This window comes from Haliotis cracherodii, unplaced genomic scaffold (assembly GCF_022045235.1).
Source record: "Haliotis cracherodii isolate W230 unplaced genomic scaffold, xgHalCrac1.p SCAF_7, whole genome shotgun sequence".
In the NCBI taxonomy this organism is placed as follows: domain Eukaryota; kingdom Metazoa; phylum Mollusca; class Gastropoda; order Lepetellida; family Haliotidae; genus Haliotis; species Haliotis cracherodii.
Window position 1 is genome coordinate 26,960,069 of NW_027266330.1, and position 18,124 is coordinate 26,978,192.

Sequence of the window (18,124 nt, forward strand, 5' to 3'; positions counted from 1 at the left end):
TCAGTGATTGATAACATGAGCATCTTGGGATATGATGACATGCAACCATGTCAGCGAGCCTGACCATCCAACTCCGTTAATCGCCTCTTATGACAAGTATGGGTTGCTGAGGACTTATTCTAGCCTAGATTTTCACAGGTCTTATGTTCTTTTCCAGTCAGTCAACTCCCTTGCCTCAGGAAAATGATGTTAATAATAAATTTTTATTTATGTAATTACATTCTTACATTTTGTTAATTTTTAGTTGCCATGGAGACTGAGATAAAGCAGGAAGATGTGGAAGAAGACAGAACCTTTCAGTCCCGAGTGGCGTCCAACACATCTGATGGTGCTCAGGTAACATCTGTCAAACCTCTAGAGCTGGAGTGGCATATTGTTATTGCAATGTGATGCCAATGTACCTACTGCTGATACACTATGTGTTCCTTAAGGCATCGATCGCTCTAGTGGTAGAGCGTCTGCCCGGAGAGCGGAAGGTCCCGGGTTCGATCCCCGGCCACGTCATACCAAAAGACGTTAATAGATGGTACATGTTGTTACCCTGTCTGGCGCTCGGCATTCAGGAGCTAAAACAAGGACTGGTCGGCTCGGAGTCAGTATACAGGGTATGAGTGGGGTATTCATGTTAAACTGCGGCATGGTATCTCAGTGAGCTAGCACTATAAATCCTGGACATTCTGCTCTCCGGGCGGACGCTCTACTACAAGACCATGGAGGCAGTCATAAATATTGGAGAAGTAATTGAGCAAAACGTATGCAAAAATCTCAGACAAAACAACATATATTCATAAGTCAAAGTGTTATTTGTATGAACTATCAAATAATATAGAAATTATTATTAAACCTCACCAATATGGTTCACTGCTCAAGCCATCCACCTCCAGTCCAGCTGCCTTAAAGCTGTAATATAACACACAGGTCACAGCAGTATGTACAGATGTACTCACAGATCCATTTCCTCCAAATAATCGGGGCGGTCGGGTAGCATAGTGGTTTAAGCGTTTGCTCGTCACGCCGAAGACCCGGGTTCGATTCCTGACATGGGTACAATGTGTGAAGCCTGTTTCTGGTGTTCCCCGCCGTGATATTGCTGGAATATTGCTAAATGCGGCGTAAAACCATACTCACTCACTCACTCTAAATAATCAATGCTCTTTTCAGATGACAAGGAAAGACGGTCACAGGAAGCCTGCAGAGGTAGATAACTTTATTGTCGTGAAGACGGAAAACGAGGACGTAAGGATAAGCAGAGAAGTGGAACAAGAATCTGGAGAATCTGGCGATGGATCACACCAGGTGAGTGACAGTGAAGCAGGGCCTTGTTCCATCAAGCGATCTTAGTGCTAAGATGACTATAACCAGAAATTTGGCACTTAACACTTTCAATGGAAATTTTCCTGTGTAAGTATTAAGTGCCAAATTTCAGGGGTTTTCTTTTTTAATTTCTTGTTCATTTATTCCTGTCCATTATTGTGGGATAAAAAGATGAAGCAGACAAACTGGGTGTTACGCAGCTTTTCAATACTTTATTTTACAAGTGGGATTACATGGTTCATTTACTTCACAGGTTCTTATTAAGGTCACATGTTATGGCGCTAAAGTTCACTAGATGGTCCAATTTTAATATTTCACCAGTTGACAGCTGCCTCCTGCCATGGCACGCTGCTGGCATCACTGTTGTAATAGTATTTGAGGTGTATCCGGAGCTCTCTGCTGGCTCGGTTCTCCCTGGGGGCACGTAGTGCACCCTGCATGTCGGTGAAGTAGCCTGCATCCCTCCATATCCCTGGGACAATCACACCTTCCGCCTGCTGCTTTCCGTCCACCTGTCCCCCGTCCGCCTGCTCCCCGTCCGCTTGCTCCCCGTCCGCCTGCCCCCCGTCCGCCTGCTCTCCTGTCCGCCTGCTCTCCCGTCCGCCTGCTCCCCGTCCGCCTGCTTCCCATCAAGGTCGGCACTCAGCAGGTTGGGAAAGCTGATCCACATCAGGTTGTGAAGTGTCACACACGCCTTGGTGATCTTGGTGGATGTCTCGGTGGTGGTCATGATGGTGGTGAGGGGGCACCGGAAACGGTTGGCAAGGATGACGAAAGCATTGTCAGCCAACCTCCGGTCACGGGAACACCTGTAATTGAAGATCCGTTTGTCATGCGTGAGGTTCCTGTCGGAGAAGGGCTTCACCAGGTATGTTCGCAGGGGGAACGCGTCATCGCCGATGAAGAAGAATGGCACGTCATTGGGAGGGAAACCAAGTCTCCCTTCACGGAGGTCAGGTTGAAAATCCCTGCATCAGAGGCAGCTCCTTCCTCATCCATGTACACCCACAGGAAGTGGTAGTCTGCGTCAACAAGCCCCATCAGGACTATTGAAAAGAAGCACCTGTGGTTGAAGTAGACGCTGCCTGACCCAATGGCTTCTTGATCTTAATGTGTTTGCCATTGATGGCCCCGCAAGCGTGAGGGAAGTTCCACCTCCTCCCGAAGCCCTGGGCCACTTCCTTCCATCCATCAGGAGTTGAAGGGGTCACAAACACTCATCTCGGTACTCTTCAGAGATCGCATCACACACCTGGGGCACAAACAGTGATATTGTGCTATGTGCCACCCTGAAGCTGAATGCAAGCGAGTGGTAGGAGTCACCCTTTGGCGGGAACTGGACTGTTATGGCCAACTTCAGGCCTGGCACAAGGGGGTGCCTGGCAACGTCGCTTTTGGTGACTCTGGGAGTAACACCAGCATCTCCTGGAACATTGCAGGTTCCATCCTCAGAAAGTCTCCCCTGGATTCACACATCGGCTCCTGTATCAGGTTGTCGTAGTGGCCCAGGGTGACACGCCGCAAGAGTCAGGGCTCCACTTACATTGTCCTTCTTCCTCTCTGCTGTTGGGCCTGCTCCCCGAGGATAAGGGCTGCAATCAGGTAGTCTCGCTCTCGATGCACCCGCCTCAGCGGCCTCTGCAGGTAGCCCAGCCTCAGCCGTTGCGGAACAACCAGCGCCATCTGTATATAACTTTGTCTACAATCTATATGACAGATATGAGAGATAATATACATATGAAAAATAATGGTATATATACGACTGCCATGTGGGCCGTACGGATGTGGACGTACGTGACCTGTGCATGGACCTTGTGGTGCAAGGCCACCATACGGGCGCCTATGGAATTCCTGCAGCCGCCGGAATTGTTTTGGGGGTCCGCTAAAGTCAATTGTAATTCATAAGACCTTAGGTCAGTCGCATAGCAAACGCAAGGCCACCATAGTCCACCATAGGCCGACATATGGTCGCCATTGAACTGCTCTACATCATGGCCATGGCGTGTCTAATTGCTACGGCGAACCTAGAAATTAAAAAAGTTATAACTCCGCGCTATTATCCCACATTGACCCCTACGGCCTGTAAAAGATAGGGATACGCTCTAGGGGCCACCGCAGGTATCTCTCGTTTTGGGGGGGGCATAGAGCAAATGTGACTGAGGCATAAGGTATGATAAATGATTTTATTGTGTTACAGATACACTGATACTATAAATATTGTGACAATTCAGAGAATTATATTGGAAGTTTCTGAAAGTTGTGACCATCATCCAAACTCACAGCGGAAACTTTATTCTTCACAGTCACAGGGGGCTTCAGCTGCAGGACACATCTCCTCAGACAGGAACGTGATTAGAGCTTTGGACATTCCCAGTGAAAGGTTCTACCACAATGGAAAGGAGCTGGACCTTGGAGACGTACTGGTCAGTAGCCTTGAAATATGTCCACAGCCTCCGTGATATTGTAGATAGAGCATCTGCCCAGAGAACAGAAAGTCAGTTGTTCGATCCCAGGCTGTCCATACCAAATGACGTTACTTGCTGTTACCCTGCCTGATGCTTTTCATTACGGGGATAACACAGAGATTGGTCAGCTCGAAATCGGCATACTAATGGCATATGGCATTAATTAAAAAAAATGTTTTAAGTGAGCATAGAAAATATATTTTTTCCAAACCAACCTACTTTTGAGTGGATGGTGTCACAAAATATTTTTCACTATTCACATGTTGTCACTTCAGTAGTCAAGGTAGTAAGCTAGATGATTGAATATTATTGCAGTATGAGTGTTAGTTTGGTCTGAATCCATATTTTGTGATTCCGGTATGATGGCTGCAGTAGGAATGACCTTCATTCCTTGTTCTTCAAGCCGGAGTATCTTGTGTTGTTGGTTTGTTGTTTAATGCCGCACTCAGCAATATTCCAGCTATATGACGGCGGTCTGTAAATAATCAAGTCTGGACCAGACAATCCAGTGATTAATATCATGAGCATCGATCCACGCAATTGGAATGGATGACATGCATCAACCAAGTCAGCAAGCCTGACCACCCGATCCCGTTAGTCGCCTTTTACGACTAGCATAGTCACCTTTTACAGCAAGCATGGGTTGCTGAAGACTTATTCTACCCCGGAATCTTCACGGGTCGAGTATCTTGTGAATGAAAGTTATAACAAGTGAGGAAATCGAGATGAAAGCAGGTGAAATGGGTGTTTCTATTCTTTCAGTTTCATTTGTTTTCTAGCTAGTAGTTTTGTAAGAATCTCCAAATCTTGTATGAAATGTTTGAAGTATTCATACTCTTTCTATTACTTCAGGAAATGAGATGATGAGAGAGTTTGGATCAAATTGCTATGTTTTTATTTCAGACAACCATGACAGGCCAACAAGGAAGTAGGGATGTCTCGGAGGGAGAAGGTGAAGAAGAGGAGGAGATGGAAGTTGAGGAGGAGGAGGGGGAGGAAGACATTGAGAAAGATGATGACGAGCATGATGATGATGATGATGATGATGATGATGAAGAAGAAGAAGGGGAAGGAGTAGAGTCTTGTGGAAAGAAGAAGAGAGTCGGAAAAGCAGCAAAGAAATTGAAGGTAAAGCATTGAAGAGAGCTGAAATGATTAATGGGAAGAATAGAAGAATGGTTAGGAATAAATCTGAATCTCAAAAGACACATACAAGAACAGAAAATTGAAGGGAGAACATAAGTTGTTCATGAGGGAAGAAAATTGTGCTCATATAGATTCAATAGATGCATCAAACTTAGCAGTTTGTCGGTCGGGTAGCCTGGTGGTTAAAGCGTTGCTGCGCCAAAGACCAGGGTTCGATTCCCAACATGGGTACAATGTGTGTGAAGCCTTGCCGTATACCCTTGCCGTGATATTGCTGGAATATTGCTAAAAGCGGCGTAAAACCATACTCACTCACTCAGTTTGTATTCACTGACACATTGTGACATTCATGTGTGACCCATGGATAGGATACAAGGATAACATTTTGCATACATCTTTATGTAAGAACTTTGAAGAGATCAAGTTAAAAAAAACAGCATCGTGAAGGAATATTTGACAGAGTTATGGCCCTTGTTTCATCTTTTCGGACATGATGCCTAGTACTGACAATAGGGTAACATTTTAAGATGGCATTTTAAGGTAGCTTTGCTATATTGTGTACAGTAAAAAACAGTTCCATAAACAGTTCCTTCTCCTTCTCTGAGGCAGTGTTTCAAAAGTGAAAATCAGTATCCATGCCATGGACAAAAAAGAAAAATTTTCATCAATGAATGTTTTTGTTTTTATGACCTGCCAGAGAACAGGGTTTATTGCCGTCCCCTACCAGCAAGCGGTTTCAGTTCCATAAATAGATACAGGCCTTTTTGAATGGAAAATAGTAGTTTATTTATTTATTTTTATTATGATGATGATGATGATGATGATGATGATGATGCCTGGTTGACTGGTCAGTCAACTTACTTGTGAGAAATATAGGTGTGCAAGTTGACAAGGATATTTGTGAAAATTACGCAGGGTGTTGTTGTACTATTGGGTTTTAAAATTTTTTCTTGTGTGACAAAACTAATTGGGTAATGGTGATTTATTTTTTTGTATTTTACACAAATACACAGCTTATTTGTAGCTCTGATGAGTACAGTCCTGTCACAATCCTTTATGATCATTTTACAGACTTCTCCAAGCTTCGATCCCAAACCACAGGAACAGCACTTCAACATGGGTGGCCTCACCATGAAGTATCTGACAGATTCCCAAAGGAAGATTGTAGAGAGGTTGGTAGAGAGCAATATAAATGTCTTCAGGACAATAACATCGTCGGTGGAGCAGCGTGAGAAGAAGATGTCACTGTGGCGGACTATAGCCAGAGAGGTGAACTGTGAGCCCAGCAGAAGGGAAATAACTCCAGAGGAACTCGTGACAATATGGAGTAAACATTTGTTCCTGAAACATGTGTATTCCAGGAAAAGTCTAATAGTGAACAAGGAATCTGATGCTAGAGGAAATGGTGGCCCCACGCAGGTCTTCAAGACACTCATTGCTAAAAGAGGAGCACCGCAGAAGAACAAGAAGAACGTGGTAGGCATTTCTTTTGACATGATTGACCGCCTCCGTGGTCTTGTGGTAGACCGTCTGCCTGGAGAGTGGAAGGTCGGGGGATTGATCCCCTGCTGCATCATACCAAAAGTCATTAAAAGTGGTACTTTTTGTTACCCTGCTGGGCGCTCCGCATTAAGGGCTAAAACAAGGACTGGTCGGCTCGGAGGCAGTATAGTCTGTCTGAGTGGGGTGACCATGTTAAACTGTTACATATCTCAGTGGGATAGCACTATCAAAATCAGCATTAGTCCGAACTAGTACATGCAGCCACACACACATGCACACATGCATAAACGTCGCTACACAAGTGCAATAATCTTGTATGCGACGTTAAACCCATTTTCACCTCACCCCATGTTCCATTTTCATTTCACCCCATTTTCACCTCATCTTACTGGGGCATACTGATGCATGCTAGTGTCTCCATATCAAAATGGGGTGCTGGTGTAGCCTAGTTGCTAAAGCATTCACTCGTCACGCCAGAGACCTGAGTTCGATTCCCAACATGCCTTTTCTGGTGTCCCCTGCCGCGATATTGCGGGAATATTACTGAAAGTGGCATAAAACCCATCTGATTATCATCTCATATCATTTAAAGTATTAGGCCAAATTTGTTATAAGGTAGGAACTTTATATGACCATAACTATCATGTTTATTGTATTCTAATCAGGCTATCCACTGTTAAAATATATGAATGAACACAGACCACGGCCAAATTGATATAGACCCGTGAAGATCCAGGGTAGAATAGGTCTTCAGCAACCCATGCTTGCCATTAAAGGGGACTATGCTTGTCGTAAGAGGCAACTAATGGGATCGAGTGGTCAGGCTTGCTGACTTGGTTGATGCATGTCATCGATCCCAATTGCTCAATCTCTGGATTGTCTGGTCCAGACTCGATTATTTACAGAGAGCCGTCAGATATCTGGAATATTGCTGAGTGCGGCGGTAAACAACAACAAACCAAACCAAACCAAACCATCCCTGTCCTACAAGGTTTTTGCCCTGGTGGGATGGGAGATTGCTCACAACATCAGTCACTGGATTGTCTGGTCCAGACTCAATACCTTTCAGGCTGCTGGCATATTGTTAACTGAGACAAACTAAACGATCAAGTGACATTACTAACTCGGTAACTCTCCCATGTTTCTCTTGTAGGTTCCCTCTGTACAGGACTCCAGGAAAGGCCCTTCCAGCCAATCACCTGACCTATCTGAGGAAGAGGCGCGGGTGTTTGATGAGCAGATCTCACAGTTTAGGAAGGTGTTTACAACACTGCACACGGTCTCGGATCAGAAGCGTAGCGTGAAACTGAAGGAAGTGTGGTCGGAGATCACAATGAAGGTCAATGAGGTCACCAAGGGACCTTGGAGATCAGTCAATGAACTTCAGAAAAGATGGACGATGTCGCTGATCAAGCAGAAGACATCTTTGTCCGTCGGTAAGTACCGTATTCGATGTAATAAGCGCCCCACTCTAATAAGCGCCCACGGCGGTATTTGCTAATATATTGGCTAGTGAACAATCCTAATTAGCACCCCTTCCGATTAATCAATGTTCACAAGACTTATTTATTCTCGTACAATATGCACTCGTGTGTTATATGCACCCTACATTATGGGCAATTAAATTCTAGACAAATATATCTGTCGTACATAAACATTTCAGGCTGTCAGCATAAACCACAAAATTTATCTTTCAACTCTGTTTTTTTTCACGAAAATAATATTCTAATAAGAGCCCCCTATTTTTTCATTTCGAGAGGGCCCTGGGCGCTTATTACGTCGAATACGTTACTCTATCACCATTCCAGGACAAAATAGGTCTTCAATACCTCACTGTTTTTGTTTTGTTGTTTAACACTGTTATCAGCAATATTCCAGCTTTATGACGGCGGTCTGTAAATAATCGAATCTGGAACAGACAATCCAGTGACTGACATCATGAGCATCGATTGGGACACAAATGACACCCATCAACTAAGTCAGCTAGCCTGAGCCCCCGATCCTGGTAGTTGCCTCTTACAACAAGCAAGGATCTTCACGGGGTTTATGTTGTACAAGCAATCAAATAAGCAATGGGTTGCATTGTTACAATGTGAGATCTGACTGGCTGATCTTACCCTGATGTGTGATCGTTACTGAACAATTGGTTTGCTCAGACTTGATTAATCTCCACTAACTCCATCTTTAAGCTGCATGTGATCACTCCGGTATAACCTTGCATTACTGTGACCTCCCTGTTTGGTCACTCATGCTGACTTTATGCAGCCCTCAGACTTATGCAAATGATAATGCCCTGGGTGCCGTTGTACAGTGAGGTCTCACCGCTAAGGTGATTGTAAGTCCCATACCTTAACATAGATTTACGATAGTGGTAGTGCTAAGGTTATGTACAACGGCACCCTGAAAAATAGCATTACTCATATATTATTATCACCCTATCATATACCCTATGTTATCATATACCTATCATTATTTGAACTCTATTAAGGATCTTGCAATTTCATTGGTTAATCTGTACCACATGACGAAACAATACATTTCAATGGAGATCCTTAAATCATGTGACCGACACTGACCTTGAATATTGACCTGTCAAGTGATGAATATTGACTCATCTGCTGGAAAACAAGATGGCGTCCGGTACAAACATTTCATGGTTAGCAGCTAAAGTATTGTAAACAGAGGATGGTTTCAAGACTTCAGAAACTTTAAAGTGAATTTCGGTATTACGAAACTAATGATTAATCTTGATGAGGTTGATATGCAAAAACAAAGACCCTCGGACCCACCCCATCAGCAGTCCGGTCAGACCACCTCAAGGGTCTGGTCCTTAGGTCGATGTTTTTGCATATTGACCTCGTCCAGAGTAATTATTTGTAAAATGATGTGAGGCACTTTGCCATGCAATAGAGCCAACATGGAGACGGTCATATCACAGGTCATTCCAACCCTTACTGGGCTGATGTGACTTGTCCATGCATTTTGAACTGGGCAATCGATATCAGCCTGGGTGGTCAAGAAGTTGGAGTTACGTCCCTTAGTGTGTCATCTGCTTGCTGCTCGGCTAGTTTTCCCAAGGACAATGTCTTCCAAACAGTGTGAAAATGTATTGCATTCACTTGCAAATAGATACAATTTTACAATTTGATGTAATGTTATATAATAAAAAGGTTACTATATTTCAATTAGCCAGGCCTTTACAGTAAATAAAGAAGTTGTCATCCATAAATTGTCTCTTCTAAGTTTTCGTATCACATATCAACCCTCGACCCCCATATCACCCTCAAGCTGATATGAGGTATGATATGAAACTGCTATATACCAACCTCTAAATTTAGCCTTTTCTTCCAGGTCGGCAGGTGCATCAGCTTGTTGGTAGTGAGAGCAGGGAGGTAAGCAGCCAATCAACAATCAGACGTGGATGAATGGAATACAGTGTCTGTAATAGTAATTAGTGCTGATACTATTGTAACAAATGGTATATTTGGGATTGCACTTTCTTAGTAAAGTACAGATTCTTGTACTTTTTGGGGTTGAGTCCCTTCTACATTTTTGAATTGTGACGATACTTTAATAGTAAGAACCATTACAATTTGAAATGTTGTTGTGAAATTTATATATTAGTTACTGACTGAATGTCTGAAAGGGTGACAGAAAAATAAAGAAGAAATTTGTTAATGTGTTTTGTTTGTGTAGGCACTTGTCCACAATTACATGAAGGCTAAACCACTCTTTTCAAGGTTGAAGGCAGTAGCTGAGACAGTCACTGATGCATAAAGATGTTTATATAACACTGTAGGCTTGGTAGATTCTGCCCTCACTGCAGCCACGCTTTCAGTCAGTTTTGATAAAATATTTGTAAAAAGTGTTAAGTATGACTTTGAAAGTGTATAAACAATCCGGCTGATGGCAGTATTATTTTCTTTCAATCACATTTATGCCAAGCTCTCTGATTGGTTGATGAGAGTACCATGATACCAATTGCACAACAAATTGTAAGGTTGCAATGGCTGCTCAAAACATGTTTTTTGTTTGATTAAGTTCGAGCTTCATCCAGCGGGTGACTCTTTGTCCATTGACTCAACCACTAGATGGGCTTTCCTCCAAGCTAAATCTGAAATTATGTTCAACGTAACACCCCCCTCCCCCTCCCCCTCCCGCTGATTCACTATCTCTGCTCCTGTATCCCAGACGTCTGAGACAGTTGATCTGTCCGAGCCTCCTGGAGATGTTCCGATAAAGATCGAGATCGACAACGCGGAGTCGCAACAGAGTGAGATCATCCATGTGGTCAGGAACAGAGATGTGGAAACAGAGACAACCACTGCAACAGGTACAGCACCCACAGCGGAGACGGTGTCAGTACCTCGACGTCATCAGCCACATCACAGGGAGGTGGTTACAGGTAATCCAGAGAAGGATATGTCCCTAGCACCTATGCTTGTCTTTAAAAGTTAGGGGCGGTCGGGTAGCCTAGTGGACGCACTTTGCAATGTAAGACCCATTTAATTATCATAACAATCATGATTATCAATCAGATTGTCTTGACTGAGCGCCACCATTTTGTTTGCAGCAATTGCAAGTGATATGAGAGGTGGAATCTGATTGGTCAATAGGAGGGACATAGAAGGAACATAAGTCATAGTAGCCACTGGTGGCGATACGATCGAGCCCAGGAATTCCAGCCTAATTCGGCAAAGGTGGAAACTGGAAATTTTAAAGTCATTTAACTCACTTGCCTCGGGAAGATGGGTAAATCTGATGCTTCCATAGGTCATGAAAAGTCATCGTGCAGAAATTATATATCAAACAGTCAGAGATATCACTCGACATTGTTGATTCTGAAAGTAGATTCTCATGATTTCTCTGTTCTGTAATGGAGGTGTCCAGTGGGTGTTTATTGCATCTTGTAGCCCAGTGGTTAAAGCGTTCGCTCGTCACGCCAAAGACCCGGGTTCGATTCCCGACATGGGTACAATGTGTGAAGCCCATTTCTGGTGTCCCCTGCCGTGATATTGCTGGAATATTGCTAAAAGCGGCGTAAAACAATACTCACTCACTCACTTCACTGCATCTTGATGTTGTGTGTAGGGACCGACTCAGACTCCTCCGGGGAGGGACCGGTCACCGTGAAGGAGGAGCCCCTCGACGACTCCATCAGTCAGCCACGGATCCCTCATCCCCACAAAGATAACATGGTAAAACAACACTATCTCACTCTCTTTGACACAGTGTGTAGGCTTGTAAACAACACTTACATTGTGAACATGACATTTGGCATAGGAAGCCACCATTTCTTTGCCCAGAAGTGTACTCCCGAAACAGTTTGATTTTTATCATAGTTTTCCTCCTATGACCAAAACTTCGGATGCGGGGGAAAAAATACACATTTATAGAATATGATATAAATCAAGTTCTTATCTGATGTAAGAATATAACTTATTATTTGGGCCCTAACTTTTAAACGTAATACAGTAGCCCACCTCCCATCACAATAACATGGTTATTCCCACTCATCTTGTACAACAGGGCTCAAAAGGCGTGGCAATGCAAGGCAGGGATGTGGCTTACATACAGGAACAAGTGAAGATACATGAAAAGCTGTTTGTGGACGACACAAGCCGAGCGGCTCAGGCTGGTGTGATGAAGGAGATGACCAGGACACTGAACAGGAAGCACAACACCAGCTACACTCGCGAACACGTGACGGCTGTGGCCACAGACTTCATACGTAAACTGTCACAAGTCAGTAAACGAAAGCATTCTGTGGACAAGGAGCAATCCACCAAGAGAATCAGGGTTCGCAAAAGCAAGGATGTTTCAGTAAGTCTGTTTATAGACATTCATCATCATCATCACTCCTGCAGGGCTTTGTATACTCTACTTTCCATCACGTGAAGATCCGGGGTAGAATAGGTCTTCAGCAACCCATGCTTGCCATAACAGGCGACTATGCTTGTCGTAAGAGACGACTAATAGGATCTGGTTGTCAGGCTGGCTGAATTGGTTGATGATGCATGTCATTGTATCCTAATTGCATGGATAGATGCTCATGATGTTAATCTGAATTGTCTGGTCCAGACTTGATTATTTACAGACTGTTATCATATAGCTGGAATATTGCTGAGTGCGGCATTAAACAACAAACAGATAAACAAAACAAAAAAACACAATGATTCCTGACACTTTGATTGCAGGTGACTAAACTTCCTGACAAGTGACAAGCCCTGTGATAGATCATCACTCATTACTGGATATCATGGACATGAATGGCTTGTCACTGACTTAGGACCAGGAGTCCTGTCATTCACAGTAGCCTCTGTGAAGTGCCTGGAATCTGGCTGCTGGCCATGTGGATAGCCTGATGTACAAAGACTGTCAACAGTGGCCACCTTAGAAGATGCTGCAGTATGAGGTGATGTTAGTATTTGAAGATGCTTCACTGATTGGTAGTGGCCATCTTGGAAGACGAAACCTACCAGTATGACATTGAGTGGGACCATCAAAAAGACGATCCTGTATGTGATGACTTGAGTTTGTAGAGAGTACTATAAGTGTGGGTGTATGTGGTGACTTGTTTGAGAAGATACTGCAATCAGAGATTGTGGTCATCTTGAAAGGTGCTGCTGTGGTGGCTTCTTTGTGAAATGTTACAGTGATTGTGGACATGAGAAGACTAAATGTGTATGGTGCTCAAAGAGGCGGTTCATCCAGGAAAGACTACTCTATTTATGTATTGACTTGAGTTCGGAGATAACAATCAGGTATTGTGGCCATTTTGATATTCATCAAGGAGGTCCACAAGGAGGTCCACACATCTGGAAAGACCCCACCTGTGTGATGACTTGTGCTGCAGTCAGGGATTGAGGCCATCTTTGAAAGCTGACCATTACTGATACTCAGCTTGATTTATAATTATTTGATTTGTTTCTTGTCAAACAAGTCCTTGATTCATATTCACAGACGTCATTGGAATCACACAAGGGACAACTGACGCTGTTGTCCTAACCAAGGAGGCAGTGATGTAACTTTGGAAATAAAATAAGCCAGAACCTCAAAATCCATTGTGTTAAAGTAGAGATTAGATATGTGAACATGGTCAAGGAATGATGTCAAGGTGGGATGACGTCTGATTTGCTTTATCACAGATATGACTGATGTACTTCATTAGGATTACTGGTAACAGAATATGGTGCAATATATTGGGCATGATATTCATGTCATTATTAAAATGTTTTGAGAAGTGCTGACCTCTTTGTTTTACATTTCATAGCTTGTGAGGATATTATTTGTGTTTCTAATTTTTCAGCAGACGTGTTTGATGAATCTTTAATGTCTGTTCGCGGTTTTCGTAATTCAGGGTTATTGTGCCGGACCTGTTACCTAGAATGTAGCTTACAACCTGTCCTTAACGTAGATGTCCATGGATTGATGGAATGTAACATGTTTATATAGATCTATTAACCAAAACTGGTGTAAACCATACATATCCTAGGAGATATCACTGCAATGAAGTAGCATCACAGTGCCTTGCAAACAATTGTGACATCCAAGGTTTCTATGACATCACAATCAAATGACATCACTAATATCTCTGAAGCTGGTTAGTTCTACATTTGTACAATCCAGACGTTGGTTATTACTGTTTACAAACTGAAAAAGTTGGAAGAATGATTTGGAATGATAAATATAACCTCACCCACGTGACTTTTGATGTCAAATAAATCAACACTTGTTGACCAAAGGTTTAAAAGTATCAAAAGACAAAAAGGTGAGATAGTGTATATCTAGCCGTCACTGTCTCACTAAAGTATTAATCAATCAAATTGCAATGATTTATTAAGAGAAGAATATGTGATGAATTTCTTAGGAGACTTTGCTGATGTAGACATTACAACAAAGTAAAAAATCATAAAAGATGCACCTGCTAAATGAATGTTTTTATCTTCACCCTCTGTTCACTTGGTCAATGTGAGTCTGTGAGGCCAGTGCTGGATTCATCATTGAGATGATCTGAATGTGAGATGTTCTCAACAAACCATAGACGTTTCCATTCTTGATACTGTCCGCTTGAAAACATTAATAACAAGTAACTGGAAGAGGACACGCTGACAAGATTGTATCGACATCAAGAATCTTCAGTTAAAGAACCCATGTATGAATGGTAATGTTTATTGTTGTTGTTTAGTCCGCACTCAATAATATTCCATCAACAAGACAGTGGCCTGTAAATAATTCAGCCTGGATCAGAGTGAGTGACATGAGCATTGATCTGCCGAATCAGTATTTGGATACAATGACAAGCATCAACCAAGCGAGTCTATTTAGTTGCTGCTGACAACCAGCCAAGGTTACTGGCTTTATCATGCTGCTTCTTACTTTATTCGTAAATGCAAAGATATATAAGTCAATTGTTGTTAATATATCAGCAATAATAATTTAACCAACCTCATTAAAATCCGATCTTAGTTGCTGCTACTGCTAAACAAAGAACTAAGATCTGCAACCCAAGTTCCGCCCACTCCGCCCAAGTTCCGCCCAGGAAACCACCAGTGGGCGTGGCCTATTCTTTTCGATTTCTGAAAACACAAATAATTGCATGCTAGTCAAATGCATCTTCCCGAGGCCAGTTAGTTAACTGACTATAAAAGTCCAGTTTCCACCCATGCCGAACTTGGTTGGTATTATGGAGTTACATTTTGGCTGAACTAACGAGTCTATGCATAGTCCAATCAAAATCGCGCACTGAAATCGAAATCCGGGTCGTAAAGTGTCATGCAGATTTCGGTCGACTGCAGGATTTGCAAAGCATGTTCACCGCTAACTCGTTGTCAACAGAAATTTTCTAAATCTTTTCGTGCTTTTAATCAATGTGCTCACGTGATTTGATGCACTTCGCGATGTAAGACTCGTTTTATCACAATGTAGATCTTGATTATCAATCAGATCGTATTGACTGGGCGCCACCGTTTTGTTTGAAGCAAAGGCCAGTGATACGAGAGGTTGAATCTGATTGGTCAATAGGAGAGGCATAGAAAGTACATAACTCGTAATAGCCACTGGTGGCGCTACGATCGAGCGCAGGAATTCCAGCCTAGTTCGGCAAGGGTGGAAACTGGACTTTTAAAGTCACATTCGTCACCACTCGCCCCTTTCCGTAACCTGCAAGAAGACTCGTTCCCCTATCGATGAATGTTATGTGCGAAAATACGACAAACCAATCAGAACGCACGTATGATTTCAAGTTCTTCGTCAAAGAATCCCTCAGAAATAATTTTGATTTTACAAATGTCTTGCATCTAAAAATATACCAAAGACACCGTTAAAGATGTTTAATCATACTGTATAATTCCGCACGTCCGATGCGCTTTAAATTGCATCTGAAATATATTTAACATATGGGGAAAATGTGTGAGCCATTACGCAACGAGTTGACAATTGTTTTAGGTAAGCCCGTTTGCGCTAAGACGGAACCCGGTCGTAAAAATGGCCACGAGAGGGGCACGAGTCGCTAATCGGCTTGTCCCGGAATAACACGAGTTGGTCACGAATGTTAAAGTCAGTTAACTCTCTTGCCTCGGGAAGATGGTCAAATGTCATGAAGTAAAAAAAAATTCATTTTATTTATTTGTTTTTATGTCCATTCGTTTCAATTATTCACACAACAATGAAACTCTGATAGTAACTGCTATTATTTCATTATAACCAGCCACTTAACAAGACAAGTACCTGTCAAGGCGTTCCGCCAAACACAGGTATTCGGGTGTGAAAAACATAGGAATACCTTGCAACATTCAACGTGTTACATCTGAAACCGATTATAAATGTTCGTTTTTCTTTGTTGTTAACGCCGCTCTCAACAATATTCCAGCTATATTACAGCGTCCTGTAAATATTCGAGTTTTGATCAGACACACAGGTGAGTGATATTCTGAGCAACGAGCCACGCCGTCAGGGTATGGCGGCAGGTCAACCACCGAAAAAGACCACGCTATTAATTAGGTTACCTTGTACGATATTTGCATTGGCTGCTGAGGACAAGCGTAAACCTAGCACCCCAACCGGTGTATGACACACAGAGAGCATTTGTCTGTTGTTGGGAGACCGCCCCCGTGGTCTAGTGGCCGCGTCATACCAAAAGACGTTAAAAGATGGTACTTGTTGTTACCCTGTCTGGCGCTCGGCATTAAGGGTTAAAGCAAGGACTGGTCGGCTCGGAGTCCGTATACTGTGTCTGGGTGGGGTATTCATGTTAAACTGCTGCATGGTATCTCAGTGTGCTAGCACTATAAATCGGCATCAGTCCGGACTAGTACAAGCAGCCACACACACACACACACACACACGTGCATGCACGTCGCTATATAAGTGCAATAATCTTGGACGCGACGTTAAACCCAATTTCACCTCACCTCAAACATGGGTGATTTTAGACAATAAGAACAAAACACTTCCAGGCTATATGCTTAGTCTTGCAGGTTGCATCTACACAGAGCGCAAGCACATAGCTGGATCTATTTCATACTGTCAGCAGGGCACAAGCTTAAAGGGCGATGTCAGAAGGATTACTTGTTGCAAGGTGAGTGTGAGTGAGTTGGGTTTAACGCCGCTTTTAACAGTATTCCAGTTATATCGCGGCGTGTCAGCTTAATGTGGGAGGAAAGCCCAAAGTGATGCAGGTCTCAGACGTTTACCACTTCGGTGAAACCCACGAGTACGGATATGGTGCTGACAAACCTAGAAACATAATCGGAGCGAACCGGGATTCGAACCCACAATCATAGGTTTCTGGCGTGCCCAAGGGACGCAACTCTGCACAGTGAATCGCGGCGCCTAAGACGACTGGGCCACCCGTGCCCCCTGCTGTAAGGTAATGAATGTTATCTTTCTTTGAATCATATTACTTGATGTGGGATTGTCCAATGATGCTGTACACTCACGTGATCAACGAACACTTCCTTGTTGACAATCATCCTGTTTCCGAAATCTACACTCTTATTGGCTTGAGATCTACCTTGACAGTGATATTATGAAACGTCACAGTGTGAGCAAGTGCGAGATTACAACAAACAGGTACCAGCGTTGTATCGTCTACTGCCGACTATATATTCCTGTACAAACACAATCTTCTTGTGTCTAACAGTTTGATGGATTTGTGATGGCACAACATCATTTACACAGTCATTACATTCACTTAAAGGATAAGTTTCGAGCTAGGATGCTTTGTGTTGATATGTTGATTTTAGCATATCTCAAACCAAGGGATCATCCCATGAAGATCCGGGTAAGAATAGGTCTTCAGCAATCCATGTTTGTCGTACGAGGCGGCTAAAGGGATCGGATGGTCAGACTCACTGACTTGGTTGTCGTCGTAACCCAGTTAGGTAGATCGATGCTCATTGTGGTAATCACTGTACTGTCTGATCCAAACACGATTAATTACGAGGGCTGGTGAAAAAGTTCTTCGCCTGACTAACTTTCAACTATGGGTCATAACACAGTGAACTAGTCAATGTAGTACATTGTTTGAGTCGTGTTTTGAGTTCATTGCAAGTGTATTTGGTCTGTCGAGGCCGTTTGTATATTAGTCACAGCTAGTTGAAGGTGATAGGGGTCTATCAAAGGAAAGCACACTTTCACAATTGTTTGTTTTGTTTCTTAGGCTTAAAACGTTTTCGCCAGCCTTTGTGTAGACC

General features: G+C 43.1%; 1 protein-coding gene across 1 annotated transcript; it reads left to right on the forward strand.

Moving 5' to 3' along the window:
• Positions 1-249: 249 nt before the first annotated feature.
• Positions 250-13,618, forward strand: LOC139447764 (probable serine/threonine-protein kinase kinX). Its single transcript, XM_071229255.1, has 11 exons — positions 250-336; positions 1,162-1,296; positions 3,618-3,737; positions 4,683-4,907; positions 5,997-6,401; positions 7,582-7,864; positions 9,780-9,820; positions 10,620-10,833; positions 11,520-11,626; positions 11,958-12,251; positions 12,626-13,618. The coding sequence occupies exons 1-11, from the start codon at positions 250-252 to the stop codon at positions 12,647-12,649; spliced, it is 1,935 nt and encodes a 644-aa protein (XP_071085356.1). The 3' UTR covers positions 12,650-13,618.
• The last annotated feature ends 4,506 nt before the right edge of the window (positions 13,619-18,124 follow it).

What these genes read in the sequence shown, in the direction of transcription:
- LOC139447764 (XM_071229255.1), top strand. Translation starts at nt 250, where the DNA reads ATGGAGACTGAGATAAAGCAGGAAGATGTGGAAGAAGACAGAACCTTT. An exon ending in TTGGTAGTGAGAGCAGGGAG is followed by an intron (nt 9,821 to 10,619) that starts GTAAGCAGCCAA and finishes CCTGTATCCCAG; the next exon opens with ACGTCTGAGACAGTTGATCT. An exon ending in GCAAAAGCAAGGATGTTTCA is followed by an intron (nt 12,252 to 12,625) that starts GTAAGTCTGTTT and finishes CTTTGATTGCAG; the next exon opens with GTGACTAAACTTCCTGACAA.